The 24,087-nt window shown below is 32.3% G+C and overlaps 1 protein-coding gene across 1 annotated transcript in view; it reads left to right on the top strand.

Moving 5' to 3' along the window:
- Positions 1-24,087, top strand: part of LOC143260740 (dystonin-like) — a 183,124-nt gene that overhangs the window by 86,611 nt on the left and 72,426 nt on the right. Inside the window, exons 4-5 of the mRNA XM_076527285.1 lie at positions 8,765-8,919; positions 10,442-10,631. Coding sequence (XP_076383400.1) covers positions 8,765-8,919; positions 10,442-10,631 — 345 coding nt within the window. The remainder of the gene's footprint in view (positions 1-8,764; positions 8,920-10,441; positions 10,632-24,087) is intronic.

The following is a 24,087-nucleotide window of genomic DNA, read 5'->3' as shown; positions in this document are numbered from 1 at the left end:
CATTCAATTTGTCCAGTTGCTAACATTCACGGATAATAGAAAATAACATAATAATAATAATAATAATTTTATAATATAACATTTACGGATATCATAAAAATGGGAGTGAGAGACGTCTATAACTGAAATCGGCAATTACTTAGTTGCCAACCGAATATTAAAAAGAAAATCAGGACTACAATAAGGGGGTGATGCAATACGCACCCTAAAACCTTATCAGGGTTTGTATGAAACCGTTAAAATTTTCAATTGGTACTGATGTTGTTTTTCGACTTTGAACTTTTCTATTCCAAAAAAGAAAGAAACAGTTATAAATCCAGTGAAATATTGAGTCGATATATTTGTGCATATACAGATAATTTTTACTTTTTCTACTTTGAAAATGTTATAAACTACTTTGAAACTTTAGTGTTTAGTATTACATAGGTTTGAGGTTGAAACCTTGGATCGTTCGATTGACCTTTACGATTGACCAATTCTGGTCGCTTTTCCTTGACCGCTGCATTCGATTTGTCCAGTTGCTAACATTCACGGATAATAAAAAAATAATTTTTATTTTCTTTTGTCATTCTATAAGCAATAGTAAAATTTGAAAAGAAACTATTTTAGTCATTTTTTAGTAGATTAGTCCTTCTATCGTCTAAAAATTTCAAGTTATTTAATGAAGTTTTAAAAATGTTATAATATAATAATAATAATAATATAATTATAAATGTTGTAATGTAGTGTTATCAGAAATTGATGTTGAAAAACTTTTGACAGAAGTTGTCAGCACCGTGCAATCTTATCAACAGATCGCTTGCCAACTAAGCGTTTATATAGCTTAGAAAATCCGAATGATGCGTGAAAACAAAAGAAAACACGTCAAATTATATATTATTGGAGAATTGAACATTTTATTAATGTCTCCTGTAAATAGTGAAGTGACAAAAGTTACAACTTTTTATAGATTTTATAGTTTAGTTTTATATAGTATAGTTTTATAGTTTAGTGAAACATGTGGACTCCTATCCCATGTCTTTTTAGATCTCGAGGCTTGTTCAAAACGTTTTCGCGCGAAATCGATGTGAAACCCTTGGGGCTATTAACGTGCAATATTTAAAGGAAATCCTGACGTAGGTAATTTCCTGGGCATTTTTCATACTGTCCTTTGTAAAAGAAATCACGTTCGTCGCTGCAGTCATCTCCGAAACAATTCAAATTAAGCCCGTATACTACACACATATTGCCTGTACACATGTATTGTACACATATACATATATTGTACACATGTCTCTGTCTATATGTACATTATCTCTATACACATACTGCTGTGTCCTGCTTTTTCAATTTAATTGCATGTTTAGCTACAATGTGGCAAACTTATTTCAAGAAGGTTATGCATCGTGATTTTGAACTAACTACTTTTACACCAGATCGATGAACATTGGAAGTGATGTTATTTAAAATATTATTCGAAAATGAAATTCTTATTGGAAATTGTTGGTGATTTAATTATCAGCTCTGAATTTAATTTATGAAATAATTTACATAATAAATATATATATGTAATATATAATATATAATATATAATATATAATATATAATATATAATATATAATATATAATATATAATATATAAAATATATAATAAAATAAATTTACAAAATAAAATGACCAACATTATTAATGCTGTTATTAATAAATAGATATTATTAATAAAACGACCGAAACATTATTCTGAAGAATAGCAGTTTCGCGACAATATTAAACGTACCGAGATAAAAATGTTTTCAGCATGAACTTCTGGGGAAAGAGTTTTGCTCAAAGCAAATTGATGTAAAGTGAAAACGTTTCTAAAATTAAAATTTTGTTATTCCGTGTTATTTTGAGGATTATTTCTTTCGTCATATTTGAAATAATAAAATAACGAACTAATCTCTTATTTCAAATTGCTATTAATTCGGATGGATCTCTGTTATCTTTATTCTCAAATAACAGCATTCCAAATATATCGGTTAAGTATGAATTATTTATTTCAATTAGTTACTTCTTACTTTTCACATTTCAAATAAAAGTTCTGCTTCATACGTCGGAGTACATTCAATTTTTCTCTAGAATTTATTTTTATGGTAATATATTCCAACAAACTGAATCTTATTAGCACGTTTAAGATGTAAAAGAATTAAGACACCGTTCACTGTGATAAATTTGAATTTTCTAGTTTTAGTTTCACGAGTCAAATTACTTGGGTTTTTGACAGAATTTTTGTGCTTGATCTTTGCCACTGTACGTGTTAATTTATATCTGGATGTACCTATGTAAATCTTATGTAAATCTTTCATACGGTAAATGTGCCGGTTGAAGCCACATTAAGAATTTATATGAATTTAAATTATTTATACACACACTTGTGCATCAGTTCCGGCCATATTTAGTACCACTTCCGGCCACCTCAAAAATTTAACATTACGTGTATCATGAATTTGTAATAATTAATAATTATTACAAATAATTAATAATTTGAATTAATTTCGCTTTTCTATATTATTTCACTCTATGGTGTTTGACAATCATGATCTTCTTACATATAATGATAACATAAAACTAGTTTCATTTTACTTCTCTTTTTACTCTTTCTGTGTTATTCTTTTATGTTTTCCTTCTTTTCTTTAATTCTTCGTAATTCACTTTCCTTCCAATTCCCTCTTTTTCGCTTCTATTTTGTTCTCCTTTATTTCTTTTGCTCTCTCCTGCGTTATCATTTCTGCTATTAATTCTATTTGCATCGCATTTTCTTCGTCCACTAATTTCTCTTCTTTTCTCTTTTTGAGGTTATATTTAGGTTATGCCTAGCATAATTCTGCGTATTTCGGACGTTTCGTTAGTAAATGTAGTTCTTCTACTTCACGTTTATTGCAAGAAAAGCACACAATTCCGTATGTTGGAATTGGCTTCTTCATTAATTCTACGTTACTTTACGTTACACACGTGAATTGTACATTATATTCACTAGAAACAGTATACAGTAATTTCTCCCTAATTCAGAAATTTTGAAATTGGCATAAGTCACTTTACCGTAATGAAAAGTGTCGATTTTTTAATGTTTATACGAAATTATTTATACCGAGAAAAACATCAGTATCCCGAGATAACAAATACAAGTACATCTTCTCGAAAGTTAGCATCCATATTTTTAAACCTGTTGAAACGCAAACCCTTAAATATATCGACTTAAAAACAAAGTGACTTATGCCACTTTCAAAATAAACGACTCATATATCTATTGTAAATGAACTTCCGAAATATTTCTCCTCATTTTGAAAGACTTTTGCCCATCGGACAATTGCACGATAGGCGGAACAAACGTTATAAACATTAAAAATCATTCTGTCAAAACGATCGAAATAAGGACTGAACCTTCTGCGTGCATCTAAAATCGTAAATAAAATGATTAATCTGCCGATTTGAAAAATATGAACAATGTAGTTGTTCGGAGTTATCGTCGTAGTTGTTTTTAACCCTTCGAACCCTTAAATATATCGACTTCGAAACAAAGTGCCTTATGCCACTTTCAAAACAAACGGCTCGTATGAGAATATGCGAGTCTTGCGGCTCGTTTTTATAGTCATTGATTGTCAACAATTATAAAAACGAGCCGCGAGGCTCGAATAATCGTGTCTCCGCTTCGCGAGTTGTCCGTTTTCGTGCGCAATCTGGGCGCGAATTCGGGAGAAATCACTGTACTCTGGTCAACTACAAATAAGAAAATTTGAATAATAATACAAATAGCCAAAAACGGTGCACTGGCCGCATCCAGCCCGCCTAATTTACAAAGTTCTTGCCATATAGAAGGTTAAATAAGCTCCGCGGAATCTACGGAATCATCTTACCTCGGCTGTTTCCTAATCAGAGGGGTTAATCTCCTGTCGATACTCGGCCGCAGTTCGGTCCTGTGATCTAATTTTAACTAGGCAATTACAGAAACGACGGGATGAAGTTCTCTCCGCATAATTCAAGGCTCTTCCGCGATTCTGTCGGCAAGAATAAATAGGAATACGGCGCGCCGGAGAATATAATGACCGTAGATAGCCGAGGCAGTTCGTTACAGCCGCGGCCTGCGATTAAAGAGAAACGAACGGATCGGTATTCATCCGGCCAGCTACTAACCTCTTTTTAGCAACGTTTCGCTACCGCTTTGTGTTCGGGAATAACGCTGGAGAGCAACAGAAAAAGAAAAAAAAGAAAAAAATTGCCGACCGAGAGGGCAAAGGTAAGCGCGGGGGCAGGTTATAGAAACGGCCAAAGTCCCAATCAACGAGAGATCGCGACTCGGTGTAGTACATCACGCGGGCGGAGCTCTGTTTACATTCAAAAGAGCCGAATGAGATATTCATGGAATAATTTATTTCCACGAGACTGTTGTATCTTCGGGGCTCGGGCCGCGCCGGGTCGGGCTCGCCGCGATTCTCATAGTTATTCGCGAATGTTGTCTTTTCCCGGTTGGCACAGCGATAGAGCCATCAAGCGGCCGGATATTTTTTACCCCGATACCGACCGGCATTACAATATTCATGAAGTGGGACTAGTTTGTTGCTTTAAATAGTCTCGATGATCCATCTCGAGCGATCAACGAGCCCCCCCTTTAAACCTGTGTCGGTATTAAACGGCTCTACGAACCGTTCAGTTCTTTTTTTAGCAATTGTCTCCCGAGGGAGAGCGGTTGGAGAGGTCTTTCGATTGAACGGAATAATTCGCTTACTTCCATTTTTCGTTTTGCAACGGTGAGAAACGTTAGGTCGGCCACTAAGTTCGTGCGAGTTTCGACGCGAAAATTAGAAGAGATTTTTTGTATACAATATGATGTTTTTCATGACAGTCTCGCATCTTTTGGGCAAGTTCATAATCCCCCTTTTATATAAAATTCCCCAACTTTCTCTGTGTAAAATCGCTCCAAGTGGTCTTTAACAGCTTCTTCAGAGTTGAGTTTCTTTCTTCTTTCTTTCTTGAATTTTGTAAAGAACGAAACAAGCAATTTGAAGGAATTGTAATTTGACTTTTGTTAGCTGGAGCGTGTAATTGTGTAACCGATGTATGCATATGGGTGCCAGTGGATATTGCAATGAATCGTAAATTCTATACTAGATTATTCTCGTTGATGTATCGCCGATTGTATTTTGTTATTGCATATTCCATATTAATATCTATTATGGTTTCTTCATATTTTATTAAATATATGATGTAATAATATTTTTCATTTTAACAATAATGGTTTCACAATTGCTTTTTCATGATATTAATTATTCCAATCAAATAATAGTCTCCATAGTTCCTTATTAATTGATAATAATACTCACATTTGTATATTTTAATAATTATTTGTGGAGAAAGAGCATTCAAAACGCGACAACTTATCGTCGCATTCAATTTATTTCATAAACTAAACAGATACAAGTGAGCAATATAACCGCATATTATGCTGTCAGAGAGCTGTGTTTGACAGATATACTCGTTATGAAAAAGCTAATTTCTATTTGCTAGTTAAAGTAAACTTTTTGCGAGAACTGAAACATTTTTGTAAATTTAAAAATTTCTAGTTTAAACCGGGAAGGGAATGAAAGAAAAATGAGAAAAAACTTGAAAAGTTCCTTTCAAAAGCAAATGCACGCACTGTAATGTAACATAGGTAGCCGTTTTAAAATTTCAAGTACACGCATTTAGATAAAATTAAAGAATTAACAGTTCTTTAGACTTTGCGTCACTGTCTAAGATAGATAATATATATATATATATATATATATATATATATATATATATATATATATATTGTAACTATATATTAACCCTATATATAACTATATATTAATCCTATATTAACCCTATATATTGTAACTATCAGCCGCGACAATACGTCTCAAGTATCCTATTTTAAAAACGACTTACAGTAATCCTATACAATTAAAAAATGCGCGCGATATGATAGTAGATTGGAATCGGGAACCATAAATAACCGAGAAAATATTACCTTTCTCGATTGTTCTTCTGTCATTTTCTCTGAACCGTAGATATTTAAATATCCGATTACTCCTTCATCCGAGCAGTCATACTTCTTTATTAATTCGATTGCCGGATGTTCAGTTACAATCGAATTAAACAGAAATATATTTCCATTGTCATAAATCGTAGCGTGGCACAAACGGAATTTAATGAAATTTGATAACGTTTCAATTTGTTTATTTTTCGATGCGCCGTGCTTTCGTTCATTTTAAACAACTTTCGTTCCAACTCGTTTTATTTCGAAAAACAAATAACGTTCCGTAAACAATAACGGGTTCGATTCACTTTAAATATTAACAGTGACCCTTTCCACTTGTTTTCATTGATGGATATATTCTTTCAATCGTAACTATATATTATTGTTTGTTGTACTCTTACATTTTTGGGTACTTCATATACAGGGTACTTTTCATGCAACCGATGCTACAATATTTTGAACACATCTGGTGGTCTGATAAAACAATATCTCCGTCGAATAATCAACCGTTTGGATTTATTTTCTTAACAATACATTGAAATCTTAAGAAATTTAACCTTGAACAAATTTTCTTGCCTGTCATAATATTTGCCTCTCTGCATCAATTGACGTTCTCCTCTGACATGTTCTTTTATCATAACAAACCAGCGAGATATTTTAAATGTTCGAGTTAGGTGAAACACCCTGTACATTGGTCCCGTGAAGGGGTTGATAGTTCCAGCGATAATTTCAAAACTCGCTTGAGAACAAGTTTGAACATTGATTTACAGTTCTGGGGTGACATGTATAAATGAAACTTGTCGAGCGTGGAGGAGTCAAGTGTGTTTAAAAGTGCGAAACGTTAAAAAGGAAAGGAATCATTGCTTCTTAAGCGAAAGACCCCTTGGCGAGCTAATTTACAATAGCCTTATATATATATTCAGTTATAGTATAGTTATAGTCTCCCTGTTACTTCGGATAATCAATGCTCTACTATAATAAAGTTAAGAGCATTTTCCGGTGATTACCCGATTTCGCATCAGAGTTGTCCACATACTAGAAAATCCGAAGAAAATTATCCAAGCTATGAGAATCCCTGGTTTAGCATCAGGTTCATGCACGAAGTCTCTCGAAAATCCTACAGACTCTTTAATTTCGCTGAATAACAACTGATTACCATTTTCGTTTATTAATATATTGCGTTGGCAAGTAATTGCCGATTTCAGTTATAGATGTCTCTCACTCCCATTTTTATGATATCCATAAATGTTATATTATAAAATTATAAAATATATATATATTATAAATTTATAATATATAATATAATAATATATAATAATAATAATAATAATATATATTATAATATATTTATTATTAATTATAATATATATATAATAATAATATATAATATATTATAAAATTATTATTATGTTATTTTTTATTATCCGTGAATGTTAGCAACTGGACAAATTGAATGCAGCGGTCAAGGAAAAGCGACCAGAATTGGTCAATCGTAAAGGTGTCATTTTCCAACAGGACAATGCTAGGCCGCACACGTCTTTGTCCACTCGGCAAAAATTGATGGATATTGGTTGGGAATCGATGTTACACTCACCATATAGCCTGATCTCGCGCCATCGGATCACCACTTATTTCGATCCCTGGACAACTCCCTTCGTGGTAAAACTTTTAATGACGATGACGCTGTAAAATCTCACTTAACTCAGTTTTTGGCCGAAAAGGATCAGACTTTCTGCGAGCGTGGAATTTTCAAGTTGTCAGAGAGATGGCAAAAGGTCATCGAACAAAATGGAAAATACATTACAGATTAAACTTCGTTCCGAGTAAAAAGAAATTTTCTATTTCATTGAACAAATCGGCGATTACTTAGTTGCCAACCCAATACAATACACTTTTTATAATGTATGTATATTATTATAGAACGTTCATGAATCTAAAGAAGAGACAATATTACGAGACGAATTTGAAAAATGGGAAGCACCGAATACAACATGGCATCCCAATTCGTAAAGTTTTTGCAATTTCCACGTTTCCCACGCTATTGTTACCCTTAGAATCTAACATCGCTGATTGTTATTGTGCCTCCATTCTAAATGAAGGAACTTGTATGCTATCTGCATTCTACAATTTAACAGCAATCCTATAAAGCGATCACTACCTATCCAATTTTTCTTAATTGTACTATTTTTAGGTTTCGCAATATTATACAAAAGATTTTATTAAAATTATAGATCCCTGCATGTACTAATAATCTAAAAGTTTAATCTAAAGTAAAAGTCGTGATTATAAAGGCAGTAGAAAATAACGTATAATAAGGATAATTACATACCTTCAAACTAAATTACCACAACTAATACAATTCTAGCATTTCTTCTCTTCGTTTGCAATCACTACTTCAGCTTTAAATACACTATAGGAATTAATTGAATCGAATTAAAATAAATTACTTAGTTGCCAACCCAATACTTTCTGATTCCCGAAGATGTAATTCGTTATCCGTGGCAAGTTCCGAGTGATCGTAATTTTCATCGACGTAAGCCGGTCGACCTGCGTTCGATCAAAAGTTCCCCGCGCGCGGAATATTGAAGCATAAAACTTGAGGCTGTCGCGGCAAGACAAAGATTTTAAATTCTCTGAGTTACGGTTCGCGACTTCCAACTTGATACCAAGTCGGGACATAGATAAGTTTCCACCGCTACGAAGACCTACCTCTTTCACCTTCATTTTATTTTGTACCGTTCGTTCTTCTAGTCATTCCACGCGGAGCTGCATCAGTACAAGCGACAGATCGAATTGTTCAATCAGCTCACGCAGAAGCTGATCGCAGTTTATCAGCAAGACGACACGACCCGTGTGAAAAAGATGACAGAGACCATCAATCAGAGATACAACAACCTCAACACCAGGTACGTCCAGCGCCACGAAACTGTTCATAAATTTCTAATTATCATATATTGTCGCTAAGTTCATGGCAACCGGCCAATTTGGCGGATTTCAAATTTCGAAAGGGATAGTAAAAAAATCGTGGCATCGATTCTAATCGATTTATACTGTAAATTCATATCTTTGTTCAAAGAATATATGCACATATCTATTTCTTCACAGGCCTCCTAACTTTTACGATTAATATGAACCGTTTAAAGCAAAGCTATTGTAAAGTCAATTTTTTGCTAGGTTTGTTCGATGCTATTGCATCATATTTAATTTAATATTTTATTTGCTGTTTTTTTATTATTTCAAGTTAAAGCTTGAAAGTGAATTACATGAATAGTCATGTCAAAATGTGCAATTGCTTGAAATGACGAAAAAAAAATTAAAAACTCACATTTTTCAACTTTCTATCCGATTTAAACAATTTCTTTGGCCACCGTACTATTATGATAAAAATTCGTAACTATAATGTAAGAGGTAAAACTATTTAACAATGTTGATATAGTACTTTCAACCTACTAAATTTATTAGAGAAAGAATGCAATTTATTTTTATTTTTTTTGCAATATATGCAGACAAGTTTTATCTTGCATAAAGATCCGCAGTTTAGTTATAACGATCAGAATATTTTCGATTGCAATAATTTCTTAAAAGCAAATGGAAAGTATTCAGTGTGTATCTATATTTATTTAAGCGCTTAAATGTTGATGACAAGAGAACAGAATTTTATTCGAACTTAAAGGAAAGGAATAACATTCATATTTATCAGATTGTTATTAGAAACTTGTATTACGAGACACACTCGTCAGAGTACAATAACGAGTTAATAAATTAGTTTTAAAAAGTTTATTGCATTTTAAAATGTGTTCCAATATTTTGGTGAGTCAGTGTTTTGCACTAAATACTAGCTCCGCTGTACATTTCCGTATATTCCACTCCACATTAAGCTTTATGTATATCACACTTACCATTTTGCGAATCAAATTAGCCCTTCTGCTGGTTTTATTCATCCTTTTGCAAATGAAATTCACCTTTTTGCAAATCAAATTAACCCTTCCATAATAATCAAGATACACCGTCTCTCGTTCGATATTTTCGTTTAATATGAATTTTATCACGAACGATTGCAAATAATTTAACTTGCAAATGGACGAATTTCATTGGCACGAAGGAAAATAAGATTTACAGTAGGGTGAATTTGATTGACAAAAAAGGTGAACGTGATCTAGAAAGTGATTAATTTGAGGTGCAACAGGATGAATGAAATCTGCAAGATGATTAATATTATTCGCAAGAAAGTGAATTTAATCTATAAAAGGATAAATTTCGAGTGCAAAACCTGTATTTGATTATATCTGCAGTGTGTCCCTTCCAGCTGGATTTTCTGAAAGGAACGTAATGCTTGGTCAGCCGTAAGGCAATCTTGAATTTAAATCGAACATGCGCCCCAGTATGTACTCGGAGTATGCAACGCCGTGTGTATCGTATCGTTTCTAGTATTATCAATCGAGGAAAACTGCTGCACTCCGCGATGAACTCCCTCCACAACTTCGACCGGTCCCTGGACAACTTCTTGGCTTGGTTGAGCGAAGCCGAGTCCTCGATGGAGGGATTGGAAGCGGATGCCGATCGACTAGATGGACGACGGGACCAAGGCGCGCTCAGGCGACCGCAACATCAACTCAAGGTAAGTCCCCTTATACTGCATATTATGCCATCAACCGTTTTTTCGTCGACAGATCGACTTTCTTCCGCTAACCTTTCAAATATTTACTGTTATCGTACGCGAACGTCCTGTAGCGTCTCACGAGAGCGATCTCTTTTTAACAGCACGTATCAATTAGTTAGTACTTTTTTTTTAGCAATAGAACGAATGAAATTGATTGATCTGAAAATCGTACCATTCACATTTGCCCGATTTCGTTTATTTAAAAATACAGTTTGCATCGTTTGCGTTTTTAAGATGTGTGAAATTATTTAATTGATACTCGTTTTCTTCAGGTTATTTCGAATAAAAGCTTCAAATTAGATTTTATTTTATGTAGAATTCATTTCATTTTTGTTCTATTGTTATATTAAATTGATTTTATTTATTTCATTTTATATAAAAGTTTTTCTATTTATTTTATTCTATGTGAAATTTATTCTATTTATCTTATTTTGTATCTCGAATAAAAGCTTCAAATTAGATTTTATTTTATGTAGAATTCATTTCACTTGTTTTATTGTTATATTAAATTTATTTTATTTATTTCATTTTATATAAAAGTTTTTCTATTTATTTTATTTTATGTGAAATTTATTCTATTTATTTTATTTTGTATCTCGAATACAAACTTTAAACTAGATTTTATTTTATGTAGAATTCATTTCATTTGTTTTATTGATATATTAAATTTATTTTATTTATTTCATTTTATATAAAAGTTCTTCTATTTATTTTATTTTATGTAGAATTCATTTCATTTGTTTTATTGATATATTAAATTTATTTTATTTATTTCATTTTATATAAAAGTTCTTCTATTTATTTTATTTTATGTGAAATTTGTTCTATTTATCTTATTTTGTAAAAACTGTTTTTTAAGGAACTGTACACTTTAAGAATTTACGACATATTGTCTTGACTTTAGGTAAAGTCTGTAGATCAAATAACTGTTTCTTAGCACTGAGTTAAAATATCAAGCTAATCGGTTCCATATGCTCTTCAATATTTTCAAATTGCTGCGAAGATTATTTCGAAAAAATACGTTTAATGTTGTCAACAGGTGAATCTCTGCCTCTGCGTAATACACTCACTGTATCATAGAATGTATATACATCGCTGCTTTAAATTTTTGCTTGACACTTTAAATTTTTGCTTGACCCTATGTCTGTTACTACTAATTGAAGTGAAAAAGTCGATTTTCGAAATTAACAAGCTGCGTTCGCCTTCTAACTTTGTACGAGTACAGTAAATTCTCCCAAATTGACGCTCAGATTGAACACAAAAATTGACAATTTGGGAAGAGTAGATACGATTATTCGAGCCTTGCGACTCGTTTTTATAGTTATCGATTGTCAACAATTATGAAAACGAGCCGTAAGGTTGGAATAACCGTATCTCCTCTTCCCAAATTGTCCAGTTTTGTGCATAAGCTGAGCGTCAATTAGGGAGAATTTACTGCAGTTGGTAATGAACGAACCATTCTTTGCAATTACATTTTTTCAAGTGGACCAGCCAATATTATTTTAGCATTATCTCGCGTGAGATACGATCATGAAATTTTATGTTAAACAACATTAACTGATCACTGGGTAGGTGGGTTTAAGTAAATAATATTATAGAAACAGGAATGAATGTTAATTTAAATTATAGCAAATATCTATAAAGTCTGATAACTAAAATATCTATAAATAGATAATAATAAATAATAAATTATATTATTATTAATAATAATATAATTATATATATAATGTAATAATAAAATATAATATATATATATATATTATTATTATTATTAATAAATTATAATAAATAAATAATAGATATCTATAAAGTCCGATAAATAAAAAAATTTTACTAACGTAGTTTTATTTATTGCACGAAGAAAAGTAATTGTATACGTAATATTACTTTCTACCTCTATTGCCTTTAAAAATATTTTCTGAAATTCGTTTTTCACCCTCTATTTTAAATGCTATTTTTCCCACGAAAAAATACGTGGCAAATATGCTCTATTTGCATGCAAATTTTAACTGCAGTCGGGGTTTGTTAGCGTCCAGTTATGATACTCTCCACGAACACTACCAGAGTTTAAATAAAAAATTAGTAAATATTTTTATTTATCAGTAAATACGTATTTATTATTTTAGTTCATTTATTAATTTATTATACAAAATCTCGTTTGGTATGACGATCCAAAGACTTCTGTGAAACATTCGTGCTGTTTCGTCCGCATCTCTTTTCGCAAAAGTATGAAGTGAAAAGCGTGAAGAATCATAAAACCAAATTGGACACTGAAAAATTATAAAATAATCTGTTGCGAATTTTAGTGAACGAGGAATCAAATAGATCATGTCACTGCGATCGTAAAGTTAATGATGACAATTAAGGAATTAGAAATGAATTAAATGTATAATCTTTCGAAATTTATACAAATTGTAACGTGTGTCAGGTTTGTGCTTCGAAATCGCAGGAACTTCGCGAACAACTTAACGTGAAATGTGTTTAAATAAATGATTATTCCGCTTATAATTCATTTCATAGCGAAGATATTTCATGTGTGCAAATAGATCATGCAATGCTCCGAAAAATATTTTGAATTTGAACTGTGTAAAACTCCTTCCATGCAAGAGACATAAAAATTCTCAGGAGGCTACAAAGTAATAGCACCGTCTAAAGTGAATAAAAAGTGCTTCATAAATATGGAAAATCGATTCCCTGGGACTTCGAGTGAGGAATAATGATGACATTTTTAAAGGGATCTGCCAGCATCTTCTACGAAGTTATGAAGTTTACGAACAAATTGATAGTAATGAAAAAATGTTACTCTCTTGTCAATAATAGACCGATGAAGACTATAGAATCATTTTTCTTTCGTATAATTCAATGTCTGCGTGAATTTATCTCTTTCATTTTGAAATCGTGTACCATATGTCTTTGTCGTACTATACCATCGTTTATGAAACGATTCACGACTTGTAAAGAGTCTAACATCGTAAATCGCGAGCTCGCGACTTCAGTGTCGCATATGAGCTATTTATTCTGAAAGATAGTAAAATAATCAGCTATAATGATTAGGGTAATCGTAATCAATCTTAACTCACTTATTTTTAAAAACGATTCATGTTACCTCTAAAGTATTTAATAATTAAAATAATATCCAAATATATGAATTTGGATAAGGGTAATCATAATCAATCTTAACTCACTTATTTTAAAAAACGATTCATGTTACCTCTAAAGTATTTAATAATTAAAATAATATCCAAATGAATTTGGATAAGGGTAATCGTAATCAATTTTAACTCACTTATTTTAAAAAATGATTCATATTACCTCTGATGTATTTAATAATTAGAATAATATCCAAATATGAATTTGGATGAGCCGGATGTAACTTTTATCGTAAATAACAATAATTTTGTAAAAATTATGAGAGTACTTCAACTTGTGACATAATAATTTTTAAAGAAATAATTTTTCCATATTCAAGAATGTCTTGATGTAGGAGTGACAGAATTCATGATCGATTAACATTGGTCGAGTAAAGGCATCGATTAATTAATGCTTTGAACAGCTAAATGACAAGCAACTTTTACAATATATATTAGAGATCGGTTTCTTCGATCATCTGAAATCTTCTGCAATTTTTCACGAATAAGATATCATTTCATTATTCATACCGCAAACTTAAAAATACGTAATTCATAGGTCCTTCGAGTTACGAGAAAAGAAATTTCCTGGTAGTCTCGAACATCGTTAACGACTTCTGCAGAAATTGAACTCGGCGACTTGACTCGTAAAAAAGGAAAGAAACGAAACTGACCACTGTAATTTTAATGTTCGTGTAATTTTCAACAAGTATTACGCGGACATTAATTGGGATCCTTTTACTAAGTAGCTTGTAGAAATATATTGATTTACATCTTTCAGTCGTTCGTATTTCGCCAAATTGAATGTTTAATTTGAAGTTTCAAATATTTCGAATTCTAAAATACAAATTTCGAATATTATGTATACAACTCATTTACAAAAACTCCAAAATTGGGAGACTTTCAGGTCAGTTTCTTCTAAAATTATTCGTATCAGTTATGATAAAAAGAATAGAAAGAACATTCAGGTGAAAGTGTTAAACGGACTTATCCTGTTTTACAATCGATAACGAAGAAACAAAAAATTGCACCAGATCGTTCCACAAAAAAATTCAACGTTGCACGAAGTTACGTAGCGATAAGGGATCAATGACACAGATGTTGTGCTGGCCACATCTTTGAGGTGATAAACAGACTGTGATGATGTGCAACGAAGTCGTAAGATCCCCGAAGACCTTGTAACGGTGGTCACGTCGCGAAACCAGATCTGGATGGGTCACGTGTTGACTGGAAGAAGGTTTTACGGCTTCGTTTGATTGCCATAAAAGTGTGTCGAAGGCAGTAGTCCGCGTATCGGTGTATCCATTAAAAGGAAGAAGTTCGATATCGGGTATCGGGACAATGCGGTGGCGGTCCATCAGCTTCTCCTTCGAACGCTCCTCTCTGGTTATGCATTATGCCCGTGGGAACTTAAGTATCGTATAAGAAAATCAGGATCGCGAGCTATCGCGATACCTTGTTCCAAAAATTCAGATCTCCCCCGGTTCCATTAATACAGAGTGGTTCAAAATCAACTGGTTACACGGAACAACGAATACGAGTTATCTTCTCGAAAGCTATTTCGTAGAATATTCTACGAAATTCGAAGTTACAGGTGCTCTTCGGACGAAAAACGAAGATGAAATTGCGTGTGAAAAATGAGATTCTGAAGAAATTTTTCTTTAGAAAAAGTTTCTACATGGAGCTTCGAAAAACACGTCTTTACTTTTTCATATTTTAAGTTGCGATTTTGACACGTTCGAATTTCTTAGTTCACGATTATTGGAATTATTGTTTCATTGGACGTACATTTACTGACCAAAATTGAGAAACGTGTTGTAAAAATTTGTAAGTATTGCGTCCACGAAGATATTAATTTCATCTTTTTTTATAATTTATTAATTTAAAGTTTTTATCTTATTTTCCTTATTTTTAACTCTTTTTTTATATTTTTATTAGTTTTTGTATTCGTCGTGTACGCTACATAAAATAATATTGCAATAAATGCAATGTGTTATATGATTTAATAATACGTATACTTGTTAAAATATCAGATTTTACTCAAATGTTAATAATAGGTACAATTTCTTAACATTTTGTCGGTATATATGTTTACACTATAATAAAAATTATTAAAAATCTGAATAAATATTGTGTCGTTTGGAAAGTTGTATTATTTTTCAGAAAAGTTTCGTTTTCGCTTGTGTGAAAAAAGCACTTGATTTTGTATCTGCAAAACTATCAGAAAAATGTCAAGAAGATTTCTTTTATACTTTGAACATTAAAAAATCGTCTTTCGTTTCTTCGTAAAAAAACGAAACAATTCCGAACGACGTGTTTGTTTTTTGCATCACAAAATAGCTATTTTTTTTGTTAATCATCATCCTTCACAATTACACTCGTGCACGTATTCTTCTAGTTTCTCGACACCATATTTTCTAGCAGATTCTACGATACAGAGTCCATACAAAACTGCGTCGGAAACTGACAAAAACGTGACACATATGAATACTATAGGCAAAATCGATGAAAAAATATAGAATGAAATTTTTCATCCGGTTTCTTTCGAACCTATTAAAGTTTTCCTGTGCACGCGCGCTTGTTTGCTTTCTATCAAAAACGAATATGATAGAATTGGGAAGCGCGTTCTAGACATGAAAATAATTAAGAAATAAAGAGCCAAATGTTTTTTATTGGAGGTCACAATTTCGAAAGAATCAAGTTTTGACCTCTTGGCTCGGGATTGAGCTAAGTGCAGGTGTACTCGAGGAAATGTTTAAATCAGATTTGTTGAAATATTGAGTCACTGTTTGAGTCACAATTTTATTTTACCCGTTTTACTCGAGCCGACAAAATGTTCGTTTATTCGATGATCATTCAGATAGAATTTTCTTGAAAATATAAGCTCGAGCGATTTAAAATGTATCCCAATTATTTAAGCACTTTCTTTATTCTATGATTTGTGAAAAAGATAGATATTTCTGACATTTTTTCGACATTATGAATTACGTTTCTAATGCTTGCTGAAATCGAGATATGTACTAATGCATCATGGGAACATAATACAATGCACAATACAATAAATAATATCTCGGGGGATCATTAAATTTGCGTTCGTCTCTCTAAATATCTTTATTCTCTTTTACTTTATCCAATAGAATTGCTTGTAAAAACGTGTAGTTCCTGCAAGCCACCGATATGGAACCAGCAGAGAAACCGATGCACAATCGATGCAAAACCGATATGAAACCGATAAATGTTCTATCTGAAGACACTCTGTGAAACCGTAGCCATCCAAACTCGGTATCTCCATCGTTATATGAATGCGACATTTTCGTAACTTCTGTACCAAGCGATTTTCGATATATATTCTTTGAAACACTAGTACCGGTAGTAGAATCATTTTCACATGGCATCGGGAATCTAAGATTTCTCAATCACGAAAAGAGAATTCTTTCCACGCGGTTTAATACATTATCAGCGATGTTTCGATAATATATTAATAAACGAAAATGGTAATCAGTTGTTATTCAGCGAAATTAAAGAGTCGGTATGATTTTCGAGAGACTTTGTGAATGAACCTGATTGATGCTAAATCAGGGATTTTCATAGCTTGGATAATTTTCTTCGGATTTTCTAGTATGTGGAAAATGATATTCTAGTCACTGGAAAATGCTCTTAACTTTATTATAGCAGAACATTGATTATCCGAAGTAACAGGGAGACAAACACGCTTTCGATAATTGATTTTTCGGATATAATCGGACTGGGCGAATCAAACTTGTAAACAACTGAAAATAAAACACTTTATATATGGATTTGATATGTATATTTGATATTTATATTTACATATCAAATTTTATTATATACAAAAGTAAATGTTGAATGTAATCTTACGTCAACCTTAAATTAAATAAAAAAATATTAGAAGAAACTGCAATATAAAAATGAAATTAGTATCACTTATTTGATCCTTTCTAAGATAAATATTTCGACTGCATCTATTTCTCTCTCTTTTTCGGCCTTCATCAATCTTAATAAAAGCTGTATAATAGCTGAGTAATCCAGCTTAATAGAATGCTGAATCATCATCTCTGTTCTTATGTTTTTCATCAAGACTAGATAAAACAATTCAGTCATCGTTCATCATTTTGTATTCTGCACAGTCCTCATTTATTCTGAACCATTCTTAAATATCGTTCTCGTCGCAATTTTCAAAGCTCTAGTGGCTGTATTGAGTGTAAAAATTTGTAATTCATCATGCCCGGTTACAGGATAGGACCATTAAACTTTTTACAGGAAAAAGAATTCAAAACTGAAGCTGATGTCAACCAAGCACTAGCTGAGTTCTTCGCCTCTAAAAATAAATCATTTTTTTAAAGTGGCAAAGTATATTCTATATATATAATATATTCTAATATCAAAGTATATTCTAATATTCAAATTCTATATTCTAATATTCAAAGTATATTCTAATATTCAAATTCTATATTCTAATATTCAAAGTATATTCTAATATTCAAATTCTATATTCTAATATTCAAAGTATATTCTAATATTCAAATTCTATATTCTAATATTCAAAGTATATTCTAATATTCAAATTCTATATTCTAATATTCAAAGTATATTCTAATATTCAAATTCTATATTCTAATATTCAAAGTATATTCTAATATTCAAATTCTATATTCTAATATTCAAATTCTATATTCTAATATTCAAATTCTATATTCTAATATTCAAAGTATATTCTAATATTCAAATTCTATATTCTAATATTCAAATTCTATATTCTAATATTCAAAGTATATTCTAATATTCAAAGTATATTCTAATATTCAAAGTATATTCTAATATTCAAAGTATATTCTAATATTCAAATTCTATATTCTAATATTCAAAGTATATTCTAATATTCAAATTCTATATTCTAATATTCAAAGTATATTCTAATATTCAAATTCTATATTCTAATATTCAAAGTATATTTTAATATTCAAATTCTATATTCTAATATTCAAAGTATATTCTAATATTCAAATTCTATATTCTAATATTCAAAGTATATTCTAATATATATATGAAAGTGTATATTCTACAATAAATATTATTAAATGTATGAAAATTGTGTTATATTTCAATTCAAAAACGGACAGAACTTTCCAGTAGACCTAATATTATTCTTTAACTTGAATATTTACTTTTCTCAAGATATTGGATCTCCGAAAGCACAAATTTCATTAAAAAGCGTAATGTAATAAAGAAACTGTATCCTGTGCATATATTACTGCGATTATGTATCTATTACTGCGAGTCAAATACTGCGGACGTTCTGATTACTGCGTGTCAAGGTTGACACAGAAACCATTTTCTTTTAAATGTACACACGCTGGCAAGAAGTCATAAGTATCGATGGAAAGTATATTCTACGATAAATATTATTAAATGTATGAAAATTGTGTTATATTTCAATTAAAAAACGGACAGAACTTTCCGGTAGACCTAACATGTTACAGAATAAAATCGACTATAATTGTTGTGACGCGTTAAGGTTGAGTTGAATTTGCAGTTACCTAGGTATGCAGTAGCGCATGTTCGATGTGCCACTGATGACAATAGGTCTCGAAGTGGTTGAAGATGTTACGGAAGGTGGAATACTATCCGAACTCGCGAAATCCACGATGGTTAACTTGATTCGAAAGAGATACTTGGCCCGATCTCACTGAATGCAACCAGCTTCGAAACGTGATTCAGCGTAATGATGTTTACTAGCCGTTCGTATTTTTCGCACTGTTCAAAGAGGATTCGAATTCAAGGGTTACTACGAGGAATATGTGAGGATATTTTCGAACTGTCTTTATGGAAATCTTATGGGACTCGTTTCCTACTGACTAATGCTTTGTTCAGGTTATATGCAAGTCGAGCATAGGGAGTCAATGCCTCCGCTGATTACCGTGCTCTTATAACAACCTTAGTTATATTTAGAAAGAACATTATTAAATCAAAGGTATATTGAATTTGTTCAATTTTTCATCTTTAATTTTCGTATCTGACTCGAAGCTTGCCCTACTTTTATGAATTTGTTGTAACTTGAGGTGATGCGCAGGTCATAACATTATAGTTTGACGGATACGTCTTGATCTCGATTATGATGATGAAAACGTATCATTCTATTTAAATAAACAATTTTGTTGAATGTTATGTCACGTGTGTTATCCGCCACGACACAAAGGGGGGATTTCCCAAGAAATGCGAAGGTTCTTGTTGTGTACGGAGAATTTACCAAGACTCGTTCTGGTTTAAACTTCCTTTATTTTACTAAAATTACTTCTGAGTGTGTTGATGATGCAAACAGACGCGAGGATCGGTATCTCGTTAGGCGCACGTTTCGAAGGAAACTGCACTGATGCAGGTTTTGAAGGGCTTTGGGCTCAGGCAAAGTTGATGCATACATACATATATATATATATATATATATATATATATATATATATATATATATATATATATATATTTAGGTTCTTACTTGAGTGATGGGGGTTTAGGATCATAAGTTAGTATAGTGAAGCCAGAGTTTTGAAAATGACATGCGAGGCAAAGGTTCGGGTATGATGCGGCAAGGACAGAGGTCGAGGATGAGGCAGAGTTGAGGATGAATCAAGGGTGAAATCATGGCTTACAGAAGTTTTCGGGATGCTCAATAAGAAGATAATGGAATAACGTCGGTACACAATATGACCTTAACAGTAACAAGTGATGTAACAACAATAGTAATAATAATGATAAGAGTAATAATAAAAAGAAGAAGAAGAAATCTAATTGGAATTGAAGTGGTGGAGTGGTATAACCGTAACAGTAACAAGTGATGTAACAACAATAGTAGTAATAATGATAAGAGTAAAAATAAAAAGAAGAAGAAGAAATCTAATTGGAATTAAAGTGGTGGAGTAGGATGCAACATGAACAAATTTCTTTGTCCATCATAATATTTGCTCCTCTGAACCAACCAATGATTTCGACTGACATTTTTTTCTATCACAAAAACACAAGCGAGATATTTTAGGTGAGACACCCTGTGGAGCGTAATTTTCGAAATTACATCGGTGCACACATTACACGTCGACGCACAGTAATTGGATTAGCGTATAGAAATTGACACACAGTAACCAGAAAAGGCTCGGTAACTGACGCGCAGTAATTAACTTCTCATCTTTTTCAGATGAAAAACCCAGAAACTGTTTTGCATATTTTGTTAAATATATTGTGTTCTATATATATTTAAAGTGTGAAAAAATTCGTACTTATATAAAAAAACATCAACGTATATATATCACGTCACTTTAATGGACAGAATAATTGATTGATAATAATAATTGGTTATTAATAATCATTATTATTGATTATTATTGATTATTATTGATTATTAATAATCATTATTATTGATTATTATTGATTATTAATAATCATTATTATTGATTATTATTGATTATTAATAATCATTATTATTGATTATTATTGATTATTAATAATCATTATTATTGATTATTATTGATTATTAATAATCATTATTATTGATTATTATTGATTATTAATAATCATTATTATTGATTATTATTGATTATTAATAATCATTATTATTGATTATTAATAATCATTATTATTGATTATTAATAATAATATTATCAATAATTACAATAATAATATAATTACAATATAATATAATTACAATTAATAATATAATTACAATAATAATACTTATCCTCGTCACTCTTTCTATTAACACTATGCCGTCCGGTGACATCACGCTGGTGCCATGCAGAAACTATCTGTTGTATGCCGGTGGTACCACTTTGGTGCTATTTTAAAAAAACTGAAATAACATTTGAACTATATTTCTCGGGTGTTAAAAGGCAGCGAACTAAGCACTGTGCTCATTTAACTAAGAATTGAGCCGTTTATTTTGAAATTGGCATAAGTCACTTTACCCTAATGAAAAGTGTTGACTTTTTAATGTTTATACGAAATTATTTACACTGAGAAAAATATCAATATCCTAAGATAACAAGTACAAGTAAATCTTCTCGAAAGTTAGCATCCATATTTTTAAACATATTAAAACGCAAACCCTTAAATATATCGACTTAAAAACAAACTGACTTATGCCACTTTCAAAATAAACGGCTCAATTAAGTACGAAAATTCTTGAACGACATACCTGAATTTTCGGAATTTATGTTACCGCCATCTCCGAAATTTTTTTAAAAATCTAACATTTCCAATGCTACTATGCCGGCGTCAAACAAAAGAATCATATCTAAGATCTGCGGACGGCATAGTGTTAACACGGAGCACTTTCCATCCTCGCTAGTCGTCAGAAGAGAGATTTATGGAAATTCTACGACGAACGTGAAAATTCTCTGTACACAACACCTGATACGTTTTGTCAACATGTCCTCAAGATTTTAGACCGAATGCGTAGGGCGCTCCGCAAGAATTGGCGTCGTGCAATCTCGCCGAGAGGCAAAATTAGCAATTTTAATCGTCCAAGAAATGTGCTGTTTCATGAATTTAAACGAGCCCCTCTAAAACACCGCAATGTCGAATTTGCATCTACGCGGAAGCGTGACGCGGCGCGAGCATCGTTGTCGCACGCCGCAACTTTCCTCGTTTCGATGATCACGCTACGAAAAGGGAAATGACGCGTTAACCACTTCTACCAGTTGATTCGAGCAAAGCCCGCGACCATACTTTTCAAGTGACGTTACAGAACGTAGCGTCATTTGTTGTTAGGTATGCGCTTCCACGCGCAAACGTTCAACAAAGTGAACTGGTGTTTCAACAGCAAAATTAGCAGAAACGCGTGTTAAGGAAAAAGTTACTTCAAAGGACCTTAGGAGCCCCACATTTTCCAGTCGCTAGTACTTTCGGGACATCCTGTATAATATAAAGTTTCAAAGACATTCTTATTATTTATCTTCTTGTTAATATTAAATTTTATTTAATATTATTATTAATCTTATTTATTTCAAAGATATTCTTTTTACGATGCAACAGAAATACAACAATAAAATACAATATAATAGAAGTATCTGATAACTGTACATGTTATGACAACAATCGCTGGTTTTTATTTAAAAAAACGAGGGCATCGAGATTTCTTGACTTCAGCGTTGACCGCTTGTAGAATGTTATTAATTCTACTTTGTTCAATATTCTTTTCGACACTACCGAAGATTTTTTCTTTATTTAATTTATTTAATGTCGCATCCGCATAATAGCAATTAGCGACCACTTGTGGGATAACATTTGTAGGTTACATATAGTGTAATATAGAATAGTTGTGCATTACATGTTTACATTATTTTCTTAATCTTGACTTCTTAGGTTACTATATAATTTCGCTGAACAATTACGTTTCTTCTAAGCATGACATAACTTTTACTGTTTGTTTGTGGTTGTTCAAACATTCTTTGATGTCTACCGAAGATGCCGGTATGCAAAAATATTGTTTGCATGCCTGAGCCATTTATATTCACCTATAAACAGTAGAAGTATTTGAGTAAATATATTATCAAAGTTTGATTGATATATATATATATTTAAATTATCTTCCAATATATTAGGTATTCTGATCGGAATTATACAGGAAATGGCGGGTTCCTCGGACCATTTGAAGCAACTTCTTCCTCTACAAAAATTTTCTCCGAGGCACCGTTAACGAGTTATCAACGAAAAACAGTGACCAATAAGAATCGAGTGCGGCTGACGCGAGGCGGCCCAGCCAACCAGCGCACGAAGCCCAGGTCCGCTCATTGGCTCGGTCGCCTCGCGCCAGCCGAGCTCGCCTCTCATTGGTCACTGTTTTTCGTTGATAACTCGTTAACGGTGCCTCGGAGAAAATTTTTGTAAAGGAAAAAGTTGCTTCGAATGACCCGAGGAACCCGCCACTTTCGGATTGCGAGACAATTTTGGGACACCCTGTAGATAGTAAGAGAAGCAATCAATAGCTTTCGATAATTCTCCACCTCTTGTGCTTATAGTCTAGCTCATGGACTGTAGTATGATTGCAGTGAGGCCCTGGAGAGAGAGAGAGAGAGAGAGAGAGAGAGAGAGTGAGAGAGAGAGAGAGAGTGAGAGAGAGAAAGAGAGAGAGAGGGGGAGAGGGAGAGAGAGAGTGAGGGAGAGAGAGTGAGGGAGAGAGAGTGAGAGAGAGTGAAAGAGAGTGAGGGAGAGAGAGGGAGAGTGAGAGAGAGAGAGAGAAAGAGAGAGAGAGGGAGAGGGAGAGAGTGAGGGAGAGAGAGTGA

Source organism: Megalopta genalis, chromosome 18, assembly GCF_051020955.1.
Source record: "Megalopta genalis isolate 19385.01 chromosome 18, iyMegGena1_principal, whole genome shotgun sequence".
NCBI lineage: Eukaryota > Metazoa > Arthropoda > Insecta > Hymenoptera > Halictidae > Megalopta > Megalopta genalis.
The sequence above is the reverse complement of the archived record's forward strand: the minus strand, read 5'-3'. Positions and strand labels throughout refer to the sequence as shown.